Raw genomic sequence first — 18,124 nt, 5'->3', positions numbered from 1 at the left:
ATTGCCATGCCGTTGCTAAGGACGGCAACACTTTATGGCAGAAGGTCAGTGAGATTTAAGCGGTAACACCCATTTAAAAAAATGGAGACTAGGTGCTTTGAGAATGGGCGAGATGCCGGCGATCTGAAAATCCATTTTTACCGCCTGCGCCGGAAATAATGCCCATTTTTGGGCGATAAGCACAAAAGTGTAAAATCTAGCCCATAGAAACTTAAAGCTGAGAAAGAGGCCATTCGGCCCATTGTACCTACGCTGGATCTTTAAAAGAGCAGTCATGCTTAGCTCCATACTCCCGCTTTTTATCCATAACCCTGTAAGTTCCTCATCCTCAAGTACTTGTCCAACTTCCTTTTAAAATTATTTATGGAATCAGCTCCCACCACCTTTTCATATCGAGTGTTCCAGATCCCGACAACTTTGAATGAAAAAAATGTCCTCATCTCCCCTCTAGATCTTTTGCCAATGCTATGATTTCTAGTTATTGATCCATTCACTACAGGCAACAGTTTTTCTATAGCTACTCTATCAAAAGATCTTATCATCTTGAAAACCTCTATTGGGTCACTTTTTAACCCTCTCTGTTCGAAGGAGAAAAGTTCTAACTTTTCCATCCTCCCCTCATAACTGAAGCCCCTCATCCCTGGTAACATCTTGGAAAACCTCCTCTGTACCCGTTCTAAGGTCTTTATATCTTTCCTGAAGTGTGGTGCCAAGAAAAGTCCACAATATTCCAGCTGAGGCCTAACTAGTGATTTATAAAGTTGCAGCATGATCTCTTTGAACCCAAGTAACCCATATGCTTTTTTAATCACCTTATCAACCTGCCCTACCAACTTTAGTGTATGTGGATTCAAAGGGCTCAATTTTCTCCGGTCATTTGCGCCATTTTTTTGGCGCCCGCTGTTTTTTCTGGCGTATTTATTTTTTTCCAAGTTCCCCCCTGCAATCTGCGCCAGCATAACTGACTTAGTTACAATTTTTCTAGGCCAGTTTTTTTTTTTACGTCATAGGACGTTCCCCCATATCTGCACCGGTTTTTTCAATTGTTCGCAGTTTGGCCAACATTTTTTTCTCATAGGTTGACGTATCTAGCCACTCCCGAAAAACCTTCTGGTGAGTTAAGAAAACCAGCGCGCATTCACAAATCTGCGCTGAAAGACACCATTGTTTTTAAATCGAAGATTTTGGAGGAGTCAAGAACATTGTCAAAATCAAGAATGAAGTTCAACTTTTTTCTACCTGTCAACATGGAGTGTAAATTTGTTGGATTTCAGAAGTTTTCTCATTTTTTTTACTCACAGGCCACCACCGAACGTCTTGAAGCAGGGATGGAGGGTCGTAGGTTTGGCCGGCAGAATCGTCCTCTCGCCCGGACACAGCGGCTCGGGGTTTGGCTACAAAACAAGCCATGGGGGGGGGGGGGGGGTGAAGGAGAAAGAGAGAGCGAGGTGCCGATCAGGGGGGCAGGGAGGGTGGGTGAGGGAGAGGAGACGTCACAAGACCTTTGGGTATGGCCCATCTATACAGACCTGGACAGATACAACTGTGAATTTGTGCTGCCTGCTTTCATGCTATTTTAAGCTTCTTTCAAAGGTTAAATTTAATTATGGGGGCAATACTGACAGTGCCATACCTTGTGCGAGTCTTTTGCATCATGGTGCTTTGTAGGAGACAATTGATTCCACTGCATCACATCAGGAACATCAGAGCCCGTTGGGTGCTGGGCAGGAGACCTTACCCATCTCGGGTATATCAAGACAGGCGTTCGTACTGCCACCTGAGTGATGCAGACTGTCAGAAGGCTGTGGTTCCGCAAAGAAGTTGTAAGTGAGATCTGTGAGTTGGTCAAAGCAGACCTGTAACCTAGAAGCATCAGGAGGACTGCTTTGTCAGTTGAAGTGAAGGTTACAGCTGCACTTTCATTCTATGCCTCCGGATCACTTCAAGCTACAACTGGGGATGTGTGCACCATCTCTCAACATGCAACACATGTCTCCATTCGCTAGGTCACGGCTGCACTGTACACGCATAGGAATGACTTCATAAAGTTCCCCATGACCACCCAAGCAATCCATGACAGGGCTGTGGGCTTCTCCAGGATTGCTGGCTTCCCAAAGGTACAGGGCTGCATTGATTGTACCCACATCGCCTTGCGAGCACCTTTGAAGGATTCCGAGATGTACAGGAACAGAAAAGGTTTCCACTCCATTAATGTACAGCTCATGTGTGACGACATGCGTCATATCATGTCAATCGATGCAAGATACCCTGGCAGCACCCATGATGCATTCATCCTACGTGACAGCGCTACATCTGCCATGTTTCAGCAGCAGCCAGAAGGACAGAGCTGGCTACTGGGTGACAAAGGCTACGGTCTCGCCACCTGGCTCATGACGCCCCTACGCGTAACCCGGATGGAAGCTGACCGTCAATACAACATGTCGCACACTGCGACGCGCAGCATCCATTGAGAAGACCATTGGCATATTGAAACAGCGTTTCTGATACCTGGACCATTCCAGAGGCTACTTGCTATACTCCCCTGAAATTGTTGGTCAGTTCACTGTTGTGTGCTGCATGCTGCATAACTTAGCCATCATGAGGCAGCAGCAGCTGGTAGGAGAAGACCCACCTGTGGTGAGAGTGGCTGATGATAATGATGTGGAAGATGCAGGTGACGAGCAGGAGGAAGAGGAGGAGGATGACTAGGATGAGGAAGCCATGCAAGTGCCTGAGGCCGGAGCACGACAGCGGAGGAGGGCGGGCCATCGTGCTACTTTAACGATTGCTCGAGCTTTGCGCCAGCAGCTCATCCGTGAATGCTTTACTGTTGCCTGAGGGCTCAGCGACAACTATTCCACATGGACCATGTTTACTGTTTGGAGCTGTTCTGTAATGTAGTGTTGTGTTAATGGAACATGATTCAGTTTTAATGTAAAATATATTTTATTCAAAAGTTTACAATGTACTTAACTTTAGTAAAATTATTCTTGTATCAAACTTTACTTTAATATCACTCTTTAAGATCACTTAAAAACTTGTAAATTTACCTAACTTACAAATACTTTTTAATTTGCGAACGGTTACAACAGTAACAATAATAACAACAACAACAGCAGGAAAGAAAGGCTGCATCCATCTCTCATCCCCCTTATTGTAAGACCGTCCGCTGTGCTTGTTCTTGGACACTCCACCACCCCTGCCCACAGGCGGTGGCGCAGTCTTTCTGGGCTTGATACCATGCTTATTCTTTCTAACATCTTGGGTACTGCGCACCTCTTGAGGATGGGGGGGGGGGGGGCGTCGGCAAATTGGCGGGCCCAGGCGACAAGTTGAAGGGCCTGGCTTTGGGCTCTTCAGAGGCTGGTGTGGGGATTGGAGTAGGAGTGACAGTTGATTATGTCAATGGGCGCGGGGTCTCGGCATGTTCCCTTATTGCAGCAGCTAACTCCGCAACATGCTGTTCCTCTTGCACCCTGACAGTGTCTCAACTACCTGCAACATTCCCTCCCTCATGTTGAACAAAACTGTCAGAACTATCTGTAACATTCCCTCCCTCGTGGTCAGTGATGTGGTTTGCACTACCTCTGACATTCCCTCCCTCATGCGCACTATTCCCTCACTGATGGTCCCAGACATCGTTCCCATTTCTCGTGTCATTGCTGTTACTTCTCCCGACAGTCCTGCTACTTCATCCCTCATCCTACTGATGGCATCCATGAGTGATCGGGCAAGGTCAATGCTCTCTGCACTCAATTACATCATCTGAACCACATCTGTTAGATCCTGCACCTCAGGAGAGCACGGTCGAGCTTCCCCTCTTCCCCATAGGTGTGGCTCGCACCCCAACACTGGGACCTGCAGCCTGGGATGGTGGGGCTCTGGATGTGCCTCGCTGCACCACAACACTGGGACTCGCAACCTCGGAAGGTGGGCCCTGGGTGTGCCTCGCTGCACGCCACCACTGGGACCCGCAACCTTGGAAGGTGGGGCCCTGGGTGTGCCTCGCTGCAACCCACCACTGGGACCCGCAACCTCGGATGGTGTGAAACCATGGAATGTCCCACCAACACTCAAACCACTAGTCACGGAAGGGACTGTCACCTCCATGAGCGGCAGGTCCTCCAAAGTAAGTACAACAGTTGGATCTTCATCCAGCTCCATCCCCTCCCCCTCACCCCAATGTTCTTGGTGTGGAGGGTTGGATTGGAAGATGTTCTCCTCTTCAGGCTCATCCTCTTCTGAATCTTCTTCTGCATTGTCAGGGTTGGCCGCAAGTTCTGCAAAAGATAACAGAAATGCAAAAGATAACAGAACAGTCAAATGGTTAGCAGCAGAGGAGGGAGTAGGGTGGGTAGGCTCACACATCGCAGGCTGATTTGAAGGACCATGATGAATTTGCAGGACTTACCCTCTCCCTCGAGTGTGGGCCCAGCTTGTGCCTTACTGATTGCTTTTTTTCCAGGCAGGACCCATCAAAGCAGCGATCCTTTTCCAAGAGTGTCAGTGGGTGAAGATTTGCCAGGCCTCCTCCTGTTCGAGTTCTTTCCCTTTTATTATGTGCCACCTTCCTCTGCAAAGATGAAAATGCAATTTTTTAGAGAGGGTGTCTTTCTGCTGGTTGGGACATATACAGCTGGTCACATTTACAATTGCAATTGCAATTCCATTGAATAAATGAAAATATTACTTGCACTAACTACTTGGTCAAGGTCCTGCCATTTCTTTTTACACTGGCCTCCAGATCTCGTGGTGTTCACCACTACGCAGTAATCTTCTGCAACTTGGTTCCAGCGTTTCTTCATTTCTTTGGGTGGAACTTTTATGTGACCTCTGCTGGTGTCCAGCTCCTGCCAACTGTTCTCAATCACAGTAACTAGTGCCTCCACTTCTTCCTGTAAGAAATTCTTGGTCCTTGCACTTCGTTGCATCTTGTATTGCTGCAATTGCAATTTTTCCAATGCTTTCACAGCACTCCTTCTCACACACACAACTGGCTCTTTAAAAATGGCCGATTGCCAAATCCGAGCTGTACTGAGCATGCGTGTCCATTGGAATGATGTAAAAATTGTAACTTTTTTTCTGCGCATGTGCAGAAGGTATGGCTTCGTTTTTTGGCGCAGACAGCAGGCTCCACCCCCCGAGGTGACTGGACACGCTGCGCGGCGCCAAATTCGAATTATAGATCAAGGAAACTTTGGCAAAATATTTCTGCTGCATTTCTGGCCCAGAAAAACGAGCGTAACTCTGACAATACACCAGAAAATGGGCTTGGGGGAAATTAAGCCCAAAGTCTCTCTGCTCATCAACATTTTTCAAATCATGCCATTCAACGTTCCCTATAAGCTGCGCTGCTGCACAGTCAGGGACCGGCTTTTTCAATATTATGTTTAACTGTGAATGGGCCGTGCAGCCCCTTAAGTGGCTGTGCACCCCAAAAACGTTTGGGGGGAATATTGATGACATTGAGAGTATACTGTCTTTCCATATTAGTCATCCCAATGTTGATGGTTTGTATGATTAGAATGGCCGATAAAGAGCTGAATGCACATTAATCGAGGCCTAGCCTTTAGCATCATCCACTGTTATGCTGGATGGCATTCCTCTGTCCTAAAAGTCCAAGTGAAGACATTAGCATGGACAGATAATGGAAATATGATGTGAGGAACAAGCTAAGGAGAAGAATGGACACAGCAAAGAAAAACATATTGTTGGTGCACAAATGTTTCAAAGTAATGTAACAGAAAAATAAACCATTTTCCAGGCTATGGGGGAGAAAGTTTCTCTCTTAAACAATGTTTTGAAAGTCCATAGCTACATTCTTTTCCTCATTGTGTCTTTGTGTATATATCTGCATATGTAGTCCAAGGTTGGAGAAAGCAAAATGAGCATGTACAGCCAGTGTAATACTACCAGCTCACCTTGTACTTAGCAGAACATTGTTTTAGATCCAAGGATTTGTACTCACATGAGTAGGCTAATTATAAACTGCAGCATTGATACATATCATCTGAGGTATTAAGTTCGATTGTGATATTGCCCTGGAGGCCATGCAGTGTTACTCCATAACCCTGGATAGACCTTTGTAACATAATCAAAAGTGGACTGGCAACTCTATATTGGGATTTTGTGCTATAATATTATATACATATCTAAATAATGTGATTACTGAACTGAATTACCTTGATCAGATAGAATTTATCATTGGGAGGCACTCCTTTAGCAACGCATGCTGTCTCCTTCAGTCATTCATCATTTACTGACAGCGAACCAACCTAAGATACTGTGCTTACATATAAGCAGAAACATCTCTAACCTAGTTGAGTGGGAATTTTGAGAGGGGGGAGGAGGGTGATCACTTTAAAATTGAATTTTTTGTCAAAATATTGGCCTCAATCCCCAGTGATCATCACTCGTATAGTTTCTCATCCAATTAATCTAATCTAAATGAGCATAGGTTGCCAACTATCCCTTTATCATGTATTCTTGCTATGAGCCATTAACTGTGGAAGGTGAGAATTTCTGTTATCTCCAGCTCCAGATGCAGCACTTTCCCTGTCACTGCCAATCTTATTCAGCTGATCTTAACACAGGAGTCCTTACTATCCATGTTTGATTCAGAATTCATATTAATCATTTTTTGTTCTTCTCTGATTTTATTTCAATGACTCTAGTGAGCGTCATCTAACTTGGAAAGGTTTGAGCAAATGTATATCCTAATTGCTAAAGGGAATTTATTTAGTAGTAACTAAAATCTTGGAATTCTAACCAATTATGAGGAGAGCTGTTCAAGATGCTAAACTGCACTTACACTCTGCAGCTTCATTTTTAGGACTGCTAGTTTTTGGGACAGCAATTGATTTTATTGTTTTAGTTGACTTTTGGGAGATTGGGAATGACCATTCTGATTATTAAATCTAACAAGTGCAGTCATACAACTCCCAGTAGTGAGGTGGGGGTGGTGGAAATTCCTTTTGACTGCAGCAGAGGCATATCTTTGTCCTGTTGTATGCTTTGCAGAGCATTATAGGTTAAAAGGATTTTTATTTAAATAAGTTACTCCTAAATGGAGTGCATGCGGGATGGTTTCTTGGAACAATACGGTGTGGAACCAACCAGGGAGCAGACTATTTTTCAAATTCAGTTTGAGGGTGAGAGCTAGGTCTCAATTAGTATCCTGAACTTAAATAAAGGTAATTACAAAGGTATGAAGACAGAGTTGGTTAAAGTGGACAGGGACAATATATTAAAGGGTAAGACTGTAGAAAAGCAATGGCAAATATTTAAGGAGATATTTCATAACTCAGTAAAGATTTATTCCAGTGAGAAAAAAAGATGCAAAGAGAAAGATGAACCATCCCTGGCTAACTAAGGAAGTAAAGGATGATATCAAATTGAAAACAACGGTATACAATGTTGAGAAGGACAGTGGAAGGCCAGAAGATTGGGAAATTTTTAGAAACCAGCAAAGGACGACAAAAAAAAATGATAAAGACAGAGAAGATAGCATCTGAGAGTAAACTAGCAAAAAATATAAAAACAGACAGTAAGAGCTTCTACAGGTATATGAACAGGAAGCAAGTAGCTAAAGTAAATGTTAGTTCCTTAGAGGATGAGACTGGAGAATTAATAATGAGAAACAGGGAAATGGCAGAGACTTTGAACAAATATTTTGTATCAGTCTTCACGGTAGAGGACACTAATAATTAATAATCAAGCGGTGAGGGGGGGACTTAAAACAATCACTATCACTAGAGATAAAGTACTAGGCAAACTAATGGGACTAAAGGCGGACATGTTCCCTGGACCTGATGGCTTGCATCCTAGGGTTTTAAAAGAGGTGGCTCCAGAGATAATGCATGCATTGGTTGTAATCTACCAAAATTCCTTGAATTCTGCAGAGATCCCAGCAGACTGGAAAACTGCAAATATAACACCCCTATTTAAGAAAGGAGGGAGACAGAAAACAGAAAACTATAGACCAGTTAGCCTAACATTTGTCATTGGGAAAATGCTGGAATCCATCATTAAGGAAGTAGTAGCAGGACATTTAGAAAATCATAATGCAGTCAAGCAAAGTCAGCATTGTTTTTATGAAAGGGAAATCATGTTTGACAAATTTGCTGGAGTTCTTTGAGGATGTAACGAATAGGGTGGATAAAGGGGAACCTGTGGATGTTGTGTATTTGGATTTCCAGAAAGTATTTGATAAGGTGCCACACAAAAGGTTACTGCACAAGATAAGAGCTCACGGGGTTGGGGATAATATATTAGTGTGGATAGAGAATTGGCTAACTTACAGAAAACAGAGAGTCGGGATAAATGGGTCATTTTCAGGTTAGCAAACTGTAACTCATGGGGTGCCACAGGGATCAGTGCTGGGGCTCAACTATTTACAATTTATACTAATGACTTGGATGAAGGAACAGAGTGTAACGTAGCCAAATTTGCTGATGATACAAAGATAGGTGGGAAAGCAAGTTGTGAGGAGGACGCAAAGAATCTACAAAGGCATATAGATAGGCTCAGTGAGTGGGAAATATTTGGCAGATCGACTATAATGTGGGAAAATGTGAGGTTATCCACTTTGATAAGAAAAATAAAAAAGCAAATTATTATTTAAATGGGGAGCGATTACAAAATGCTCGAGTACAGAGGGATCTGGGGGTTCTTGTACATGAAATGCAAAAAGTTAGCATACAGGTACAACAAATAATCAGAAAGGCAATGGAATGTTGGCCTTTATTGCAAGGGGAATGGAGTATAAAAGTAGGGAAGTCCTGTTCCAACTGTACAGGGTGTTAGTAAGACGACACCTGGAGTACTGCGTACAGTTTTAGTCTCCTTATTTAAGGAAGGATATACTTGCATTGGAGGCAGTTCAGAGAAGGTTCATGAGCTTGAGATGAAGGAGTTGTCATATGAAGAAAGATTGAGCAGGTTGTGCTTTACTCATTGGAATTTAGAAGAATGAGGTGATCTTATTGAAACATAAGATACTGAGGGGGCGTGACAGGGTAGAAGCAGAGAGGATGTTTCCCCTCATGGGGGAATCTAGAACTATGGGGCAGAGTTTCAGAATAAGAGGTCACTCATTTAAAACAGAAATGAGGAGAAATTTCTTCTTTGAGAGTCGTGAATCTTTGGAATTCTCTACTCCAGAGAGCTGTGGAGCTAGACATATATAGACAAATATATTTAAGGGGGAGATTTGTGAATGATAAGAGAGTCAAGGGTTATGGGGAGTGGGCGGGGAAGTGGAGTTGAGGCCACGATCAGATCAGCCATGATCTTATTGAATGGCAGAGCAAGCTCAAGGGGCCAAATGGCCTATTCCTGCTCCTATTTCTTATGTTTTTTATAAGGCATAGGGTTCTACTTAAGCTCTGCATGTGGTTTTGTGTCAATCAACTGAGCAGGTCATTGTGATATCAAGGAAATATAATAGATCTTGTGCTCACTAAAATCTCTTTTTTTATATTATCATATAATACGAGACTTGCTTATCATGAGTTGGAAGATGTACTGTTTTGGAACAGGGGTGTCGTACCGTGTAATGTGCAATGTATTACTGAGGTCACTGATTTATAGATGATGAATAAGTCAAATGTTGTTTTTTGTTCATGGCATTCATAGATTTTCCCAGTGTATTGTGAAAACTGAAAATGAGTGGCCTTGATAAGTATGTATGTCTATGTGCTAGCATTTTGTAAAGCCCAGTCTACACAGCAACATGGTAGATAAGATGTATGAGGTTGGAAGTATGGGCCCAATTTTCCCCAACCCCTTTTTCGGCGCACTTACCCTAAATGCGCCAACTTTGCGCACTGGAAATGGCACCGCCAAAAAGTGGCCCCATCCTGCCTGCTCTGCCAAGTCTTCTGTGAAACCCACGGAGAAATCGTACGACGACTTGTGCACACTGGTCCGAGAGCATTTGAACCCGAAGGAAAGCGTTCTGATAGCGAGGTATCGGTTCTACACCGACAAAAGGTCTGAAGGCCAGGAAGTGGCGAGTTATGTCACCGAGCTAAGATGCCTTGCTGGAATTTGAAGGACATTTGGAGCACATGCTCAGAGACTTTTTCATACTTGGCATTGGCCACGAAACCATACTTCGCAAACTTTTGACTGTAGCGACCTCAACCTTGAATAAGGCCATAGCGATAGCCCAGGCGTTCATTGCCACCAGTGACAAAACAAAGCAAATCTCTCAGCACACAAGTACTGTGAACAAAATGATGTTGTTTTCGAATCGTAACGTACAGGGCAGGTCACACATACCTGCAACTGCACGTTCACAGATGACTCAGAGTCCACCATCAAGGGTGATGAATGCAAGGCCATTAACACCTTGTTGGCGCTGCGGGGGTGATCATCATTTCCATTCATGCTGATTCAAAGAGTACGTTTGCAAGGGCTGTGGAACAATGGGACACCTCCAACGAGTGTGCAGGCGAACTGCTAAGCCTGTTAAACCTGTAAACCACCATGTTGCAGAGGAGGACAGATCCACGGAGGATCATGATGAACCAGAGCCTCAGATAGAGGAGGCAGAGGTACATGGGGTGCACACATTCACCACGAATTGTCCCCAGATAATGCTGAATGTTGAACTGAATGGACTCCCGGTGTCAATGGAGCTGGACACGGGCGCGAGCCAGTCCACCATGGGCAAAAAAGACTTTCGAAAGATTGTGGTGCAACAAGGCCTGAAGGCCAGTCTTAACTCGAGTTCGCACGAAACTAAAAACTTACACAAAAGAACTGTAATCGGCAGTGATACCGTAAAGGTCTCCTATGATGGAGCGGTGCACAAGCTACCACTCTGGGTGGTACTGGGCGATGGTCCCACGCTGCTCGGCAGGAGCTGGCTGGGAAAGATACGCTGGAACTAGGATGATGTCCGAGCGCTATCACCCGCTGATGACAATTCGTGTGCCCAGGTGTTAAACAAATTTCCTTCACTGTTTGAATCAGGCATCGGGAAATTCCAAGGAGCAACAGTGCAGATCCACCTAATTCCGGGGGCACGACCCATCCATCACAAGGCGAGAGCAGTACCGTAGATGATGAGAGAAAGGGTAGAGATTGAGCTAGACCGGCTGCAAAGAGAGGGCATCATTTCACCGATCGAGTTCAGCGAGTGGGCCAGTCCTATTGTCCCAGTCCTCAAGGGAAACAGCACTGTCAGAATCTGTGACGATTACAAAGTAACTATCAATTGTTTCTCCCTGCAGGACCATTACCCACTACCAAAGATCGACGACCTCTTTGCAACGCTGGCGGGAGGAAAGACGTTCATGAAGCTGGATCTGATTTCCGCCTACATGATGCAGGAACTGGAGGAATCATCGAAGGTCCTCACCTGCATCAACACGCACAAAGGTCTTTTTATTTATAACAGATGCCCGTTTGGAATCTGATCAGTGGCGGCGATATTCCAGAGAAACATGGAAAGTTTACTGAAGTCGGTCCCACACACCGTGGTCTTCCAGGACGACATCTTGGTCACAGTCGAGCACCTGCAGAACCTGGAGGAGGGTCTTAGTCAACTCAACTGCGTGAGGCTTGGGTTAAAACGCTCGAAGTGCGTTTTCCTGGTGCCTGAAGTGGAGTTCTTGGGAAAGAGGATTGTGGCGGACGGCATCAGGCCCACCAATGCGAAGACGGAGGGAATCGAGAATGCACCGAGGCCACAGAACATGACGGAGCTGCAGTCGTTTCTGGGACTCTTGAACTTCTTTGGTAACTTTTTACCGGGTCTCAGCACCCTGCTAGAACCACTACATGACTTACTACGAAAAGGGCAAAAGCCAAGAAAATGCCTTTGTATTAGCGAGAAAATTGTTATGCTCAAACAAATTGCTTGTGTTGTATGATCCATGTAAGCGTTTGGTACTAGCATGTGATGCGTCGTCATATGGCGTCGGGTCTGTATTGCAACAAGCTAATGATTTCGGGAAACTGCAACCAGTTGCTTATGCATCCAGGAGTCTGTCTAAGACCGAAAGAGCCTACACCGTGATTGAAAAAGAAGCGGTAGCGTGTGTCTATGGGGTAAAGAAAATGCATCAATACCTGTTTGGGCTAAAATTCTAATTGGAAACTGACCATAAGCCACTTATATCCCTGTTTTCCGAGAGTAAAGGGATCAATACCAACGCATCGGCCCACACCCAGAGATGGGCGCTCACGTTGTCCGCATACAACTACGCCATCCGCCACAGGCTCTCAGTAGGCTGCCATTGCCCACCACGGGGGTGGAAATGGCACAGCCCGCAGATCTAGCCATGGTTATGGAAGCTTTTGAAAATGAGCAATCACCCGTCACTGCCCGGCAGATCAAAACCTGGACAAGCCAGGACCCCTTATCTCTAGTCAAAAGCTGTGTGCTTCACGGGAGCTGGTCCAGTGTCCCAGTGGAAATGCAGGAAGAGATAAAGCCGTTCCAGCGGCGCAAAGATGAGATGTCTATACAGGCAGACTGCCTTCTGTGGGGCAATCGAGTAGTGGTCCCCAAGAAGGGCAGAGAAACCCTCATCAATGACCTCCACAGTACCCACCCAAGCATCGTAATGATGAAAGCAATAGCCAGAAGCCACGTGTGGTAGCCCGGTATCGATGTGGACTTAGAATCCTGCGTTCACAGATGTAATACATGCTCGCAGTTAAGCAATGTACCCAGGGAGGCGCCGCTAAGTTTATGGTCTAGGATACATGTTAACTATGCAGGCCCGTTCTTGGGTAATATGTTCCTTGTGGTTGTAGACGCGTACTCCAAGTGGATTGAATGTGAGATAATGTCGGCTAGCACGTCCGCTGCCAGGATGGAAAGCCTGCGGGCCATGTTTGCCACACACGGCTTACCCGATATCCTGGTGAGCGACAACGCGCCATGTTTTACCAGTGCTGAGCTCAAAGAATTCATGACCCGTAACGGGATGAAACATGTCACATCTGCCCCATTTAAACCAACGTCCAATGGTCAGGCAGAGAGAGCAGTGCAAACCATCAAGCAAGGCTTGAAGAGGGTAACTGAAAGCTCACTGCAGACTCGCCTATCCCAAGTCCTGCTTAAGAGCCCTACCGCACAAGACCCCACTCACTCACTGGGATCCCACCTGCTGAAGTGCTCATGAAAAGAGCACTTAAGACAAGGCTCTCGTTAGTTCACCCTGATCTACATGAACAGGTAGAGAGCAGGCAGCTTCAACAAAGTGCATACCATGATAACGCAAATGTGTCACGCGAGATTGAAATCAATGATCCTGTATTTGTATTAAATTATGGACAAGGTCCCAAGTGGCTTCTCAGCACTTTCGTGGCCAAAGAGGGGAGCAGGGTGTTTCGGGTCAAACTTTCAAATGGACTCATTCACCGGAAACACCTGGACCAAATCAAACTCAGATTCATGGACTATCCTGAGCAACCCACATTGGACCTTACCTTTTTTGATCTCCCAACATACACACCAGTGGCAACCGGCACCACGGTTGACCACGAAGCAGAACCCATCATCCACAGCAGCCCTGCTGGGCCCAACACACCAGGCAGCCCAGCAAGGCCAGTTGCATAGCAGCCCAGCGAGGGCCCAACAAATGATTCAACAACACCAGCTTTCACACCGAGACGATCAACCAGGGCAAGAAGGGCTCCAGATCGACTTACATTGTAAATAGTTACATTATTGACTTAGGTGGGGAGTGTTGTTATATATGTGGACTTGTATTTACTCTGTACCGCCACCAGAGGGCTCATCCTCTGGAGTCCCAAGGGATCCCATAAACCCTTGGGAGCACAGATATTGAAGGAGGCTTCACAGGTTGGAGAGGCACTCTGGAGACCTGCAATAAAAGACTAAGGTCACACTTTACTTTGAGCTCACAGTGTTCAGTCTGACTTTTTCTCCATACACAACAATGGCAGCACTGTGGTTTTGCAGAACAGAGGACAGAGTGTGAGGTTTGGCATACTAGTCTATATTGCTTAAATCAAATTATTAGTATTAAGTAATGACTGAATTATCAGGCTGAGACTACTGTGCATGGGAACTGCAGACCTTGTGTAATGTAGATGAATTTTGGACACGCGATAGAGAGATTTCCTATGAAGGTATAAAAGGGAACATTGATTTAATTCCTTTGTTCTCTTCCCCCATCTCCCGTTCAATTGGATGGTTCATGGACCTCATCCTTTTGATGAATTCTATCTTTGTTGTTTTTATTTTCTGCCATTATAAACCTTATTGATGTCAACTGAAGTGAATAGTGGAATTTTTTCTGTTGAACTGCTCCCAAAATGTCACTGATCAGATGTATCATGCTTGGTAATCAGTGTGGTCTGGTAAAGTTCCTCTACATAGCAATGTCTTTGTTTTTTTTATATCCTGCACCGGTGAGGAAAATCAAGTGCGTCAGCTGATGAGCCCATCAAAACCTTTATCTATGTGATCTTCGTTTACTGTGTTTATTGTACATAATTATATTGGTCTGTTGTCATGTCCTGTGGCTTTACTTCAAACATTCATGAATGAAAAGTTATAAAGAAAAGTGCTCAGTTTAAATGAGGTCTTCTAGACGTTTCTTAAATCCCTCAATTTTCTTCATTTTGTTCTTCCTGAATTTGTTAACTCCTTGTTGGGGAAGGGTTGTATACACTAAAGCGTAAAAAACATATTACTAATGATTTATAAATAAGCACAGACTCATTTCATGTTTCTTTCAGCCCTAGGCCACCAATTCCTCTGTCTGTCTTGTTGTCAGAAGACGAAGCAGCCCTTGTAATTCAGTCTTTCTGGAGAGGCTACCTGGTAATGTACTTTTCTTTGTATTATTTAATCTTCAATCTCTTGAGATTTAAAAAAAAAATGTTTTGTTTTCCTCAGTCTTGAGGTTACATTCATAGCACTTTCACCTTTAAGTGATTTAGAGGCCGAAATTCAGCAGAGCTGCGTTTGGGGCACTAACGGCCGTCGCTAAAAGGTGACATTTCGGTCCCTTAATGTTTACCATTTTGTAGAGCCGTATCGCTAGTATTTCTACATTGAAATGCGAGTCTTAGCTCAGAAGGTTGTGCATTCCAATCCCACTCTAGAAACTTGGTACACATAATCTTAAAGTGACACTTCATTACAATATTGAGGGAGCATTGCACTGTCAGAGGTGCCATCTTTTGGATGAGATGTTAAACTGAAGCCTCCTCGGGTGGATGTAAAACATCCCATAGCAATATTCGCAGAGGAGTAGCGGTGTTCTCCCAGTGTCTTGGGCTATATTCGAAACCTTGACCAACATCACTAAACATATTGTACCAGAATTTACAGGCAGTGGTGAAGCGGCGGTGCTCACTGCTGACCGCTAAGAAAACTGCCCACAAAGATCTTGCGATCTCTGTGGCGAAAACTTTAGCTTTCTCGATCTTAATTTTATTGTAGCGCTATCAAAAGTGGATCTCCAGCGTACAGCAGCGGTGATGTCATCAAGCTGTCTAAGCAGCCAATCACATTGAAGAATTCTCACAGGTGGCAAACCAGGAAATAAAAAGCAGCTTACAATCATTCACTTTTAATTATTTTTACAGACAGTGAAATAAAGATTGAGACATAAAGATGGGGTTAATAAAAGCTGAAATATCATAAACAAACTTTAAAAAAAATTAGTAATTTTTTTATCATAAAAGAAAAGTTTGACATTGCACAAATATAAAATTATTTTTTCAGGGCTAGAATGGTTGTTCAGCAGTGCACATGCCATTAACACCCCAGTTTCACCTCTTTCAACAAGGCTGAACTTTTTCTGGGATGTTTAACAGCGATATTAGAGGGGAAAGGGGGAAGTTTTCATCATTTCAAGTGATTTCACTGAATGCCAGCAACATAAGAACATAAGAACATAAGCTATAGGGAGTTCCGCAGCATAGCCTGTAATGGAGCAGGATCTGACTGATTGCAACTTTAGGATTTCTGTGTTTATCTGCGCAAGCCCTAAATCTTAACGTTGCAGTCGGTTTCAGAAGTGTAATGATGGCGAACGCTGACGATTTTGCCGTCATTACCACTGCACAATCTGGGGGCTATAAATTTAGCTCCATAGTGGGGCGGTGCCTGAACAATCCTTGTAATCTGTTGGAGGACAGATTGCTGGACTGCTGCAAAACCCTGCAAGCCCCTTTGAACACTGATATCCGCAGCCACGATGGCAGCAATCTGAGCTTGCATGGCAGCAAGCTAACCTTGCATGACAGAAATCTGAGCCTCCACCGTAGTACCCAGATATTGGGTGGCTTCTGCTCGTGCTGCAATGGAAGCTGAGACATCGGCTATCAGACGCTGCATCATGGATGGGTCCACAAGTGTGCTACTGTAGTTGCCCACCACTTCCATGCTGGAAGCCCTGTGCCAAGTTGGTGCTGGACTCCTCCATACTCTGACATTGCACTCAGGCTTCATTGAGCATACCCATCAACGTTCTTTTGTAGGCCGCCCCATCGAAGTCCTCATCTGAATCTCGTGCAGCAGAACTCGTGTGCGACCTCGCCCTCCGCCGCTACCCTTTTCCCCTCCCCTGGCTGCAGGCTACTTATGCTTGATGTCTCACCATGTGCAGATCCAGTCTCTAAGCTGTCCTCTAAATTACACGCAGTGCCACTATCTGAGCTGGTGGCTTTGAGTGTGAAATCGAGTGACAGTGTTTCATCAGTGCCTTGGTGCTCTTCTATTTCGTGCTCCTCCACCAGTGGCAGGTTCGGTGGCAGTTCTTGGCTATCTGAAAGGAGAGAGTCTCAAGTTAGGATTGTGGTGGGGGGAGGGGGGAAGTTAGGGGGGCATGCTTACACTATCTTGAACTTGTAAGTCAGAAGAGATTATGGGATGAGGGGGAAGTGGGATGTGAGAAGGAGCATTAGGTACGAGGCTGTCATCTTCTATGGTTTCACGGCCTCAGCAATGGCTGCTCCATGGGGTAAACACATGCAGCCGTGCCTGTCCCCCGCTGGTTAGCTCCTGTTGCCTCCGTTGTGCATCTCCTTGTCCTGCATGAGAAAGGAAATGTATCAGTAGGTGTAGTGCAATCTGTTTGGTTGGTGTGGCTGTCATGGTTGAAAGAAAGAGAGAAAGACTTGCATTGAATAGCTGTCCGTGTGTGCAAGCTGTTAGATGTGGTGTGAGTCTTGCAGCAGTGCTAAGCGTGAGGTGAAGCTGTGAATGTTAAATATGAATTCTGATTGATAAAGATTGTTGGCAGGAGAGTGTTGGGGGTGTGGTGCATTGAGGCTAGTGCTGTAGTTGATGGGATATGGCATTTGAAGATTCATTCACTGACCATGACCACTCGTGTGAGGCCATTGAACCAGGTCCTCAAGGCTTGACGCCTGGCATTAACCGCCATGGCTATCTGCTTCCATTGCTATCTGAAAGTTTGTCTGGAGGACCTCATGGCCCCCTGTGGATAGAGAACATCTCTCCTCTTCTCCACCTCCTCCACCAAGGTCTCCAGTGTCGTGTCAGAAAATCTTGGAAACCGCTCTCTGCCATGTCGTGCCATTATTCACTCTTTCCCATGTCAGAATCTCTTCAACCACGACTCCCAGCACCTACTACAACCACAATGCACCACCCCTTTAAGAGATGCAGGCTGGCTTTAAGTAGTGCAAGACTTTGGGCTCCCTGCTGATGCATGCAGCCAATGAACAACACGGTTAGCATTGGCTGCACGCTGCAATCATTTAAATGAGTAGGCAGCACAAAGTTGCCATGCTGCCTGCATCGGACTCAACGGACACGATCCCCGCACCCACTTTCGGGAGTTATTAAATTTTAGTACCATCTATTCTGTTCAGAGCTGTGGTCAGGCACAATTTGAGTACTGCATTCAGTTTGGATACCGAGATATAAAGGATACAGTTAGACCCCCTTGTGATGCAGAGAACACCATTAGACTGAATTAGTATTGACTTACGAGGAAGAAGAGGAGAAACTTGGGCTTTTCAACCTTGAACAGAGATGACGCGGGGATAATCTATAAACCAGTACATGGTGTAGTAAAAGTGAATTTGGAGAACTACTTCAAATTTAAGCAGGACAAAGTGACACAGATTTAAACTGAGGAAAGGAAAATTTAGGACT

General features: G+C 45.0%; 1 protein-coding gene across 3 annotated transcripts in view; it reads left to right on the top strand.

Annotated features, from left to right (window-relative positions):
* iqck (IQ motif containing K) overlaps positions 1 to 18,124 on the top strand; it is a 285,097-nt gene that overhangs the window by 141,814 nt on the left and 125,159 nt on the right. For all 3 annotated transcript variants that reach the window (XM_070900905.1, XM_070900904.1, XM_070900903.1), the window contains one exon: positions 14,728 to 14,812. In XM_070900905.1, the coding sequence (XP_070757006.1) occupies positions 14,728 to 14,812 (85 nt within the window). The remainder of the gene's footprint in view (positions 1 to 14,727; positions 14,813 to 18,124) is intronic.

Source organism: Pristiophorus japonicus, chromosome 15 (genome assembly GCF_044704955.1).
Source record: "Pristiophorus japonicus isolate sPriJap1 chromosome 15, sPriJap1.hap1, whole genome shotgun sequence".
NCBI classification, from domain to species: Eukaryota; Metazoa; Chordata; class Chondrichthyes; family Pristiophoridae; genus Pristiophorus; species Pristiophorus japonicus.
The sequence above is the reverse complement of the archived record's forward strand: the minus strand, read 5'-3'. Positions and strand labels throughout refer to the sequence as shown.